We start from the raw sequence: 12,362 nt of genomic DNA on the forward strand, positions 1-12,362 counted from the left end.
AATGTCCCTTTCATTGCACGCATTTTGATTTGATAATGTGTATAAAATTAAGAAAATAAACACATTTTTCTAGTCAACTTTCAATTGCAGATCAAAGTAAGCAGTAGACCAATTTATTTTTTTCTTTCCCTTGATTGTTGAATTTATCCAGGCATAGCCTTATTATACCTACACCTGTACGACAACACAGGAGACCAGGTTTATCTCCAGCGGTGCTTGGATTATGCAAAAAGAATTCTTCGTAACCTGAATGGGCGTCGAGTGACTTTCCTTTGCGGTGATGCTGGCCCACTTGCTGTAGGGGCAGTGGTACACCACAAATTACAGAATGAAAAGGAGTCTAATGACTGCATTATGAAGTAAGTGCTTGTATCTTTTTTCGATTTTAAGAAATGCACAATGGCACAGTTTGTGAAATGAAATGTATTCCCAGTATACAGCTGCTTTCTTTTAAATGAGGTTTTGGAAATGTGCTGACAATATAAGACAGTTACAGTATAGCTGCTGAATGTCCTATAAACCAGTTGATATTGTCTACCTTTTCTGTAGATTCAAGCACTCAAACCCTTCCCCCCTGTAAAAAAAAAGGGATTCATTGTAGTTCCTTTTATTAATGGCATCACATTATCCTTTGCACTTTTCATGCTGTCACAGTGTTCTGGATTCCTAATGAAATTGTGGCCTGCCCTGTTTTTGGACCTGGTCTACAGGCAGCTTTTAAATTAAAACAGTGTCATGTAATCTATACAATTCATAACTTATTAAGAAATACATAGAAAGCAGGTCTTTGAGTCAGGCGACTTCATCCCTTGGTTCTCTTGCACAGTGAAGGACCACGTTCTTCCTGGTCACATGTGCTCTTCCAATAAAAAGAACAGCATATCAGCTCCAGGGCTGTGATTGTTATTTTTTAGCCATAACCAGACCTTTTGGCTTTGCCAATGCTTCTTTTTACCATGCTTTGGGGGATACCAGAATATCTTCTGTAAATTTTGGCTTGCTGTGAATGTATTCTTTGTCTTTGTCTATTCATTAGACTCAATCACTGGAAAAACAGGGATGCTTTATACTTAAGTGAGGTCCAATTAAAGTGCCAGATATAATAGTGGAGGGAAAATACATGAACAAGAGGGAGAGGATGAAGAAAGAGGACTTTGACTGGAATGATTTTCCGCAAAACAGAACGGTGGTAGCTAGCTTATGTTGGACGTCAAGATTTCATGGAGAAAGAAGGCCAGCAAATTAGGCTGCAGGAAAGGGATTGTAAGAGCAGAAGATGGTGGAAGGTATAAACCAGGGCAAATAGTGTGAGGAATCAGTGCCCGACAAGAGTTAAGAGTGATAGACTATTGCCGAGGAGAGCCAGGTACCATATCTAAAAACCAACACTCAGAGGCTTACACACAAACAACAAACATGCAGGTACACCTACAGTCCCACACAACACATTTGCAGGCATGCATAGAAGGACAGAGTAACAGACAGACAAATAGAGAGTTGTCATTAGTATTTATTTCTAGAACTCTTTCGCAGATTCAAAGCTGAGGTAGAGGAAAGATTTGTGGCAATGCCTAAGAAATCCTTGACCTTTCTGTGAAGAAATCTTCCCCTTATGTGAAGAAAGGAATATTTAAGTTTGCGTGCCCATGTAATCATTACAGACGTTTGGTGGTAGCAAATCAGCCCTTTTGGCATGCCAAGTTCATTATTGGCCTTTTTGCTATAATCATACATATGTTGCACGCCATTTAAGCACTTTCATGGCTAGCTAGTCCTGGACTTTCGAGTGCATTGGTTAATTCAAACATATGGAGACTACAATTCCACTCTGAGGTGTTAAATGAAAGCTCGTGGCCAAAACATTGTGCTCTAGTGTACGTGGAGCAAGGTAGCCAAGTATTTACTTATTTCTTTATACCTGCTTTAAAATAAATTAAATGTGATTTGACATTTCACAAGATGTGTGTTTTAATTTTTAATGAGTTCAGTTGGAGTGGATGGGCTCAGCAGCAAAGATGTTGCTCCTGGTGGGACTTTACCTGTAACCTGCAACCAAGGTAAATAAACCTATATTCATAGCCTACAATGATCCATCTTCAATGTAACAATGGCGACGATTGAGGAAAGAAGGGAAGAACCTGCGCATGGATGTGAAGAGAAACTGACTACAGTTGAAACTAAGAGGACTAACCAAGAGGAAGACCAAAAAATAAAAAAATTGAACCTGGAAAGAAATAGAACCGCCCTGGTAGCTCCACCAGTGTCCTTTTCACCGGACAGCCCACAGTTAAGAGAAGTTCTGGGCTTGTATTTGTATTTAAGTGGACTGGCAGACTTTTAGTGAATTGACAGCGTTTAAAAAAATGTATGCTGATTCAGTGTGATTTTTCTACCAACAATATTGTATTGGCAGTGTACAGCATCTCATCGTTTTAGTTTACATGCCGGTGAGGAATGAAACCGACAGTCCTGATGATAAAGGAAAGCAGGAAATGCAGCTAATGATGTAAGTGAACCAGCAGTGTGTGCATTTAGCTGCTTGTGGACTCCTATACAACTTTACTGGAGTACATTGGGAACTACTTTTGACATCAACACTGGTGAGGAGCAAACCAATGAGGCAAGAAACAGCTGACATGTAATTTCCATGTGGAGCAAGTACCTGCACTGAACGGCTACATCGAGGGTTGGAGTCCCCCTGAATTTCACAGTGACTGGTGAGTTTTGCCTGGTTTGAGGTGTTGACTCGTGTTGTGCGTGGCTATTTGCGCTTTTGACCATGTGCTTAAATTTTAGGCGTGGCGTGTGGAGTAAAGTGCGAGTATCTTACGACTGACCAAGTACATTTAAATGCAGCGCGTGGAGGAAAGTGCGAGCATCTGAAGACTCGGCGTTGCCTTTTGAAATGATCTGCGCCTCACCTGTATGCGCCTTGGCTTGAGTGCATGTGTTTCACCATTGCACTGTTCTTGTGATGCCTTCCTACCACGTTGTCACGTGAAGAGAGGATATAGATCGTGCTTGAAGGAGGCTAGATTGCTGACTATGTTGTTGGCTGTTGCAGTGTGATGTATGTGTGGGAGTGTCATGGGCACTCCTTACTGTATTTCAAGAGCGAGGGGAGGTACGCACGTGCGGCCATCACAAAGAGCAACGTTATAACCTGCGTCTGGGTAGCTCATCCTGGGTCCATGGAGCTGTACCTGGTAACTGGAGGAAACATGAAGCTGCACCTGCTGGAACGATGCGACAAAAGGTGAGTGCAGGGTTTAGCGCTGTACAAAGGAGTCGTGCAAGTTTTATCATGGATGCGGCCTTCTACTGAAAGTGAATGGTGAAAGTAACTGTCCCAGTTGACTTTTGGAAACATGGTATTGTGGAACCCAAATCACATTTCGGGTGATGAATACCAATATATTACCTTGGCCATGTTTTTATTGTCAATGCCAGGTTGAGTTTTTTTTTCCGTTTTTTTTCTTCCAGTTGCTGTTTATTTGGATATTCTATGTCATTCTTAGTTTGTTGCTCAAGGTTCTGCGTGTTTTGGGCAAGTGTGATGTGCTGTATTTCCAGTACCCTGTTGATTTTTAGGAATGCTTTTATGAGGTTCAATGCTAGAGTCACATATGCTGAGTGGCATGTGGTGTCTTGTGATTAGTTGTCTCGGTCCTGTTGAGTATGCAGAAGGGGGAGAGTGAGTTGAGTGACGTTAGTGATGTTAGTGTTGTGTGATTACTCTTCCTGGTCCTTTTGTGTATACCTAAGGAGGAGAGTGTGAGTTATTTTGGTCCTCAAGTGGGACCGTGTTTTGAACATCCTTCGAAGGGGTTAAGGATGTAGGGGCAGTGTGTTAAGCCCGGAGTTGTAGAGTTGACCATCATTCCTAAGGGGTTTAGAATTTAGGGGCAGTGTGTTAAACCCAGTGTTTTAGGGGGGTGTTACACCCCAGTGATATATGACAATCATTCCTAAGGTGTTAAGGATGTGGGGGCAGTGTGTTAAGCCCAGCGTTTTAGGGGGTTATGTTGTTACACCCCAATGCAGTAGAGGGTAGTTGGAGCCCTAATCTTGCTTATGTGAATGGTGAAGTGGGTGTGTAGGTTACACCCCAATGCAGTAGATTGTTGAAGAAGCCCTGGTCCTGTTTGAGTGTTTGTGTTGTGAAGGGTAAATGTCTGGTCCTAATTGCGTGTATGTGTTGTGGAGGGGAATGGGTAGTTAGTGTTCCCTGATAGATGAGCAGACATTTTTTGGGTTATCTGTACCCTTATATTGTAAATTTGTGAGATGTATTTATTGCTTGTGCATTTTACCATCTTACATTCCATTGGATTTTCTATTGTCTCCCTGGGGGGGAGATGGTTTGTAATCTACTGTTGAGAATAATGCATTCTCCCCATTGATGTTCATTGATGTTCTCTTCTCTGCTGATTAGCCAGTGTGTGAGGTAATTACAATGTTGAGAGGGTTTGTGTTTGGATGAGTTCAGTTGGAGTGGATGGGCTGAGCTGCAAGGATGCTGCTCCTGGTGGGACTTTACATGTAACCTGTAACCAAGTTTAATAAACCTATATTGATAACCTACAAGAATCCATCTTCATTGTAACATATACCATGGATTTATTGTTCTGGGAAGTCGCATACTCTGATATCAGCGATATTGTCATTCACAACAGAGTTTACTATCGCACATACCTATTGCCTATGACAGTGTTGCCCTAATACAGGGCTGGCTTAGGGAAAGGCACAAAGCAGGCTGAGGCCAGATATCCATCGTTTGTACTTCCAGCTGTGTTTGCCAGCACTCATGAAATGCGTGAGCAGTTAAGTACAACATTACATTTCCATAGTGCTTATGTTGTATAAAAGAAATAAGCATCTCCATTTGTCACTGTTTTCCAATGTTCCTTTTCCTCCTCTCTCTCTTTTTGGCCTTTCCCTTTTTTATTCTATGTCAAAGACCGATGACTCTAAATAAGTATGTGGTGTGCACTTGCTGCACAAATCCCTCACTTGATGGCAGGCCTTGATTGGGAATTTTGGTACCAATGGACTTGGAATCTGTGCCTGGATACATTTGAAAGTCATTTATCATAGTATTGGTTCATGAATAAAGCCAGTGTTGCTGCATCTACCACTTGTATCATACTACAGAATTTAAAGAGATGTAGTTCCTACTTATTTAAGCTTATGATGAGTACTGCTCTGTGAGAAATCCCTGAGTCCTTTAAGGAGGTATAAGAATATTCAAAATAAAGTTTTTTTTTTTTTAAAGTTTTGAGAAATACTTTAGTGATCATAGTTATATGAAATATAAGATAATAAACATTATGTAATAATCAACATAATTGTTATTCAACATAGAAGATAGTGTAAAATAGAACATCATATTTAGAATAATACATGTAGAGTTATGAACAATTCAAAACAGTAACTAAAGGAATGTGTACAAATAGCCATGTATGAGCAAGAGAGAGAAAAGGGACTGAATAGTGGGGTAATTATATAAAAGTTAGAAACTTTACGCAGCAAATGAGAAGCGCAGCATATGTAATAATCAACTTGGAACATTCTGTAGAAAACAACAATTACTGAGAATCATACTGTTATAACTTACATGTATGAATATGAGTATACATGTGCATATAAGTGTATATATATATATATATATATACATATCTATATAGATAAATGTGGTAGTGAGTTATAAATTGACATAATCACAGAATTAATAAAGATTTTTCAAGGGGTTTAGGCACTGCTTCAATCAAAGGTTGATGTGAAGCATATGAAATAGCAGTAGTATTTAGATTAATTATAACAGGAGACCATAGAGCTTCCCTTTTTATAGCAAGTGAGAGAGGTGCAACATAAGCTCTATCAGGTCTATGTTTTTTCAATTAAACGTTTTATTGTTTTACAATAAAACATTCAACTTCACGGTGAATGGTTGTCTCAACATTTTACACACATGTTATGAGCATTGTTCTTGTTACCAAGCAGTCTTTGTATCATGTATGTTAAGTCTATTCCATGCTCATTCAGTTGTTCCATTATATCGCCTTATGCATATCATCCCCCCATAACTTCAGGTGAACCCCCCTCCCTATATTCCCCCTTACTGTGTCTACCTCCGTCATTCCCACTTAGATTAACATCATAATAATGCATATATTGCCTCTGACTTGCATTGATTGCGCACACCCAGTTAGTCAATTACTATCGGACCTCTCCATTTATCCCATTATTAGGGATATCTTCATTATGGTTACTATAGTCACTCTGCTGTTCCATGTGTATGGAATTGTCAGCGGAGTCTATGTCTGGTGCTCTCAGACTCTCTACTAGTACGTCCCATGCCCTTGCTTTCTCTGTGGTGCAGTGTCCCTATGTAGCTTTACGCAACAGTGTGGCCCCTTTGTACCCCAAATATAGTAATAGTGTGTCCCTCCATGTGTCTACCCGAAGGCTAGTCGTGGCTTTCATCTGCCTTGTGATTTCCCTCTTAGCTAGTATCAGGGACAGGTCCACAAATATAGTTATCACTTTATTTTTTTAGTGGTCGTGGGAATTCCCCCAGGAGACATTCCAGGGGGCCACAGGGGGTCGTTCGGTCTGTTGTTTCGTTTATACAGTTCATTACTCCTTCCCAATGCTCTCGCAATGTCGGGTATTCCCATACCATGTGAATCATCTCTGCTCCTTGCTCCCCACATCTGGAGCATGCAATATCCTGCGCCCCGTGGTTCTGTTTAATTGTCCTCAGTGTTGATAGGCCCTATGCAAAAAATAAAAATATATCCACTTAAACCGTGCATTTCACGAGACCTTGGGAACTGCAGCTAATATTTTAGACCAATTTGTATCGAGTATAGGTCTGACCACATCCTCTTCCCATTTTTGTTTTCACTCCATTAAGGGCTGAGTGATATCTGCCCTGATTGCTTGGTATAGAAGCGCCATAGTCCTTCTCCTGCCTGTCGCTGTGCATAATAACTGGCTGCTCTGTGGATAGGTGGCTCTGACAGGCCAGCTCTCCAATGGCCCCTGATAGTGTCTATCACTGCTCTGTGCAATAGAAACTGTCCCGGTGGTATGTCAAAGATATGAAGAACAGCATGTTGGCATCCTAAAAAAGGTCCCGCACCCTAGTCACCCCCCATCTCTCCCAATCTGCCACCCCTCCTAGCGCCCCTGCATTGCAAGGGCGAACCCGGCACATAAGGCAAGGAGGACCAGGTACAGCCAGACAACACAGCCAAGCATGTCTTAGCACTTTCAGCTCCCCCCTGAATCCTGGCATTGGGTTTCCAGGGGCCTGGAGGATCCAGTATAGCAAGTGTTGGTCCGGGGTCAGGACTCGCCCGTCTGGACCAGAGTGTAACCGGTCGTACAGCCATTGGTTATACCACTGCAATTGGGCTGCTAAATAATACACCTCTATGTCCGGTGCTGCTAGCCCCCCCATCGGAAGTGGGTCGTTGCATTTTGGCATGGGCCACTCTCCACTGTCCCTTCCCCCATATAAGTTCTGTTAGGAGTGAATTCACCTCTGAGAATATCTAACGGGCAATGAGGGACACAGTTTAAAAATAGTAAAGTAGTCGGGGTAATGTCACCATTTTTGTGACTGCCACCCACCCTGCTACGATAGCGTTAGCATTCCCCAGAAGTTTATGCTGGCACGGAGCACTCAAAGTGCTGCTCTGATGTTACCATCGAGTATGTTGTTGAGGTTATGATATATTTTAATCCCCAGATTGGTCATACAGGAGCTCTCCCAAGGGAGTCCGCGTAATTCAGGTGGGATAGGCATTGCATCAATGAGGGGGAAGCTTGACGATTTCCGCCAGTTGATGCATATCTGAATTGGCACCAAACCGTCCCAGCGGGGATACCGCTCCGGCAGGTCCTCTCCCACATTGCTGAGTAAGATGAGCATATCGTCTGCGTACAATGCAATTCTATGGTGGACTCCACGGAACTCTGATCCCCTATAGTCTTCTCCTCTACATGCTTCGCTAGCCAGGAGTTTCACTGCGATAATGAACAATAATGGGGCTAGATGGCAACCCTGGCGAGTACACAACCCTACGTTGTAAGAGTGGGAGAAGTTTGGTCCATTGTGTAAAGCCACCACCCAACCCTTTCCTGTCTAGTACACAATAGAGGTACTTCCAGCTGAGGCTATCAAATGCTTTTTCGATAACTATGTGTGAGAAGCTGGCATGGTATATGATGTACACTTATGTAAGTGGACACCTTGCACCAGTCCAGACAACTCTTATGGTGATTTAAGAGGTCTTGGACAACCGTAGAAAGCTCTCTAATTGGTAGCTGTGGAGAGCAGCCTTTAGGCTTAGTCCAGAAGGAGTATAAAGCAGCTTGTTTTACCAGAATACAATTTTATAGTATAGATTAAGTGAAAAATAATCACACAAGGTATTTATAAAACATATGTATTTATTATATATTACTCTCAAACACATACAAATATCTCACACACGGAGATATGCATAATGCACGCAAAACTTTGTAAAGAAACCGTAAATAGCACGTAATACACAGTGGACCGTGGGGGTGGGGGAGGGGTAACCAAACCATATACTAAGAAAGTGGTATAAGCATCATGACTCAGGTCAAGACAATGTCGAGAGGACATAGAAGTGCTGGGGATCCAATGAATCACCCAAGGTGAGTGACTAGGAATGGAGAGCATGTGCAGTGTGTAAACACGACCACGTACTCCGTACAAGTCTACGTGTAAGTCTTGGTTGGATTTTTAAAGATTAAGGACCCTTCCCAGTGGACCCTGAAGAAACCCAGTGGAAGACAGAAGGCTGGAGAGCCACCCCACCCGTCGATACCCTAGTACCCATGTTACCTACACCAGGGAAGCCGGGTGCATAGGTGTGAAGTGATGTTAGAAACCGCCGTCGAACCCAATGGAGGACTTCAGGAAAGTGCCGCTTCTGAAGGAGGAGAAAGTATCTGTTGGAATCCGAAGGTGGATTCTTGTTGAGAGGTACCTGCAAGCAGAGGGGACATAGTCTATGTCACTCAGGAGTGACCATGGAATCTGGAAGACGAATGCCCACCGATGTCAGGGGTTGCAGGAGAGTTGACGAGGACCTTCACTCTGCAGCTGTGAGGACCAGTTGACGCTGAGGAAGACAAGGAGCTGTCGCACAAAGGATTTCGAGTGCTGAGGGGTCGGTGTCCAGTGGGAGCACCAACAAGCCTTGGCATACGCAAGAGCTGGAGAAGGAGCAATGTCGGGACCAGAAAGGTCCAGGGGACTCAACACAAGCAGGGGAGTCAGGGCAGGTTCCGAGCCATCAGGAGAGCCCAAGAGAAGCAAAGGTGACACTCAAGTGGACCCACAGACCGAGGCACACTGGGGTCGCAAGAGGACCTCAAGCAGCTCACATGTACACAATGCGGTGTGGCCGAAGATGCTGGTCACAGGAGATGCTCGAGGTTGGGGCTACTTGGAGCCTGAAGATCTTCTTGGAAGGAAGTCAACTAGCCTTTGCAACTGCAAGTTGACGCGGTGCACATGGGTTCGGTTATTGCAGCCCCCTCGAGGGATACTGGCCTCAAACTTGGTTAGAGGGCAGGGCATGCCTCGGGGGCTGTGGAAAACCACCACCTGTGTTGCAGAACCTTTCAGAGTCCGGAGGAGCTCCGGATCAGCAGACCCTTTGACTTAGTTGCGGTGCCTGCGAATGCAGGGGCGTGACTCCTTCACTCCGAGGGAAATTCCTTCAGGTGTCTTTGATGCACACAGGCCTTGGAAGGATCCTGTATGGTGCACAGTCACAGACGATGCAGCAGACTGGAAGGGAGACGAAGTCGAGCCCAAACGAAGTCCAGCAATGTCCACAGTCCTCAGACGGTAGAAGAAATGGTGTTCGATTTGAATGTTATCCCACGACGAATCTAGGGACCCATCCTCAGGTAAGCCCTTAAGTACCCTAATGAAAGGTTTGGGATGATTCAGGAGACCCTCCCAGAGGAGGGTCTGGACAGGGGGTAGGTTACTCCCATGTCCTTTGTCCAATTTCACACCAGAGCGGGAGCCGACGGCTCCCAAGACTGGTTTGAACTGGATTATGCATGGGGACATCAAATGTGCCCCACATGCAGACTGAGTGGCGCTGGCAAGTGCACCCACCCTGCCTCAATACACTAAATCCTGTCTGTGAGGTGGTCACACCTCCCTGTAACAGGATGCCAATTGTTCTGCCTTCCCCTGCTCGAGCTTGGCTCAGCAGCTGGAAGGCAGAATCGTGTCTCTGGTCAGCAGCAACCATTTTGTGCTGTCCAGGTCTAGAAGACTAGTACTGGGGGTATGGCGAGTCTAACGAAGGGCTTTTCCAGTGCTTGGAATCATACCTTCCACACGTTCCAGTTTCGAGATGTTTATTGAGTAATCAAGTGGTGCCCCTCTATAAGTTATATGACTGCTTCACTCACAACCTGGGAGAATGGACTCCGTAGGCTGTAGTTGTGTTCTGCTCATGCAGGGGCACCCTCTCACTTAGAACCAAGCACCCTGCCTTCAGGATTGTAAAGGACTGCTATAGGGGGTGACTTGTAGGTTTTAAGTGCAGTGACCCTAGATATAGGAAACCAATATCTTTAGTAAGTGGTGCTAGCACCAGCTTACACAGGCTGCAATGGCAGGCCAGGAGTTCCATTTTAAATGGTCTCCCATGGGTGGCATAATGCATGCTTCAGCCCATGGGGGACCTCTGGGGTACCTATGCCCTGGGTACCTTAGTACCATATACTAGGGACTTACAAGGGTACCCCAGTAACCAATCTGGGATGTACCTAAGTACTGAACATAACAATTTAGGGAGAAAGCAGATAGACTGGGGTCCTGATTAGCTGGATCCCAGTCAGACTAGTCAATAACAGCTTAGCACCAGGCAAAAAGTGGGGGTAACCATAGAAGTAGATCCAACTTTCCTACACTATGGAAATAATTGCCCCAGATTCTTCTTCCTGCCTAGGCGCATCCATTATGGATAGTAGTCGGCAAATATTTACTGCTGTGTTTCCCACTGATATAACCCCACTTTGATCTCTGTGGACCGACGCAGGCATATGGGGAAGGAGGTAAGTGGCCAATATGCGACTTAAGATTTTGTAGTCCATTTTGTAGTCCATATTGAGCATTGATAATAGACGATAAGAGCAGACATCTTGTGGGGGCGTATTCGGTTTTAGATCACAAGCGCTTCCCTGGTGGTGGGTGGGAGGCGACCAGCTGCCAGTGCAGTCGCATATAGTTCCACTAGTTTTGGGGCAAGTTCTGGCACATACGCTGCATAATATTCTAAGTGAAATACGGCTGTTCACGATACACAGCCTCGTGCCATGGACTTGATCGCCACTCGGACTTCCTGCAGTGTCACCGAACCCCCCAGGTCCTCCTTGGTCTCCCCATCCAGGTTTCAAAGTTCTGTGTGACTCAAGGATCCCTCTAGAACCTATGGTGGTAATTCCGGGGAGGGGGTGGGGGTCAGGGAGGATACAAAATCTTATTTTAGTTCTAAAATCGTAGGTTAATATCTCTTTGCCCATATCGTCTGTCCTCATTTTCTGTGTCTATTTCTAGTATCTGTGAACTTCTGGGCACTGGGTTGGCAAGCCATGCCAGCAGCGCCCCCGCTTTACCTCGTTCTGCGAGCCCTCTGGTCATATATTCTCGATGGTGGAAACAGCGGAGCCTTTTAGTGCCCGCTACTAGTGTCTCCCTATTTATTTATTTATTTTGTGTATTTTATATAGCGCGCAGCTACCCCAACAGGGTGTCCCGGCGCTTCTGAGTGAAAGCAGAGTGATAGTCCTGGGGGGGTTAAGAAAAGAGAAAAGTTTTTAGTGCCTTACGGAAGGGTAATTCTTCCTGGATCATCCTAATTGCGATCAGGAGTTCGTTCCAGAGAGTTGTGGCACAGACCTGGAAGGTTTTACCTCCAGAACGTGCTTTCCTGAATCTTGGTATGGAAAGCAGATGTTGGGAGTTGGAATACCCCATACCCCACGCCACAGGATTATTGTGGCTTGGAATTACCGCCACAATAGGAATTACTTTTCAGTATTACTGTTCAGCCGCGAACAAGTCGCGTGTATAAAATTACTGAGGCGACGAAACACGTGTTGGCCTAAGAACATTTTACTGGATTAAAGACAAGAAAAAGAAAAAAACTCGACTAATGGATTAATTGTTTGTTGTGAATAACATGGGAAAAGAACAGTAATTTGAATATCACGTGTGCTAGGGTGTCTAATCATCCCCAATATGTATAGAGCAAATTACTTTGTTCTCTTGGTGCAGAGAGACTCTGTGA

At 44.3% G+C, this 12,362-nt stretch overlaps 1 protein-coding gene across 1 annotated transcript in view; it reads left to right on the plus strand.

Moving 5' to 3' along the window:
- LANCL2 (LanC like glutathione S-transferase 2) overlaps window positions 1–12,362 on the plus strand; it is a 293,571-nt gene that overhangs the window by 33,017 nt on the left and 248,192 nt on the right. Inside the window, exon 3 of the mRNA XM_085631554.1 lies at window positions 152–359. Coding sequence (XP_085487680.1) covers window positions 152–359 — 208 coding nt within the window. The remainder of the gene's footprint in view (window positions 1–151; window positions 360–12,362) is intronic.

The sequence above is a fragment of the Triturus cristatus genome, chromosome 10 (genome assembly GCF_964204655.1).
Source record: "Triturus cristatus chromosome 10, aTriCri1.1, whole genome shotgun sequence".
Lineage (NCBI taxonomy): Eukaryota > Metazoa > Chordata > Amphibia > Caudata > Salamandridae > Triturus > Triturus cristatus.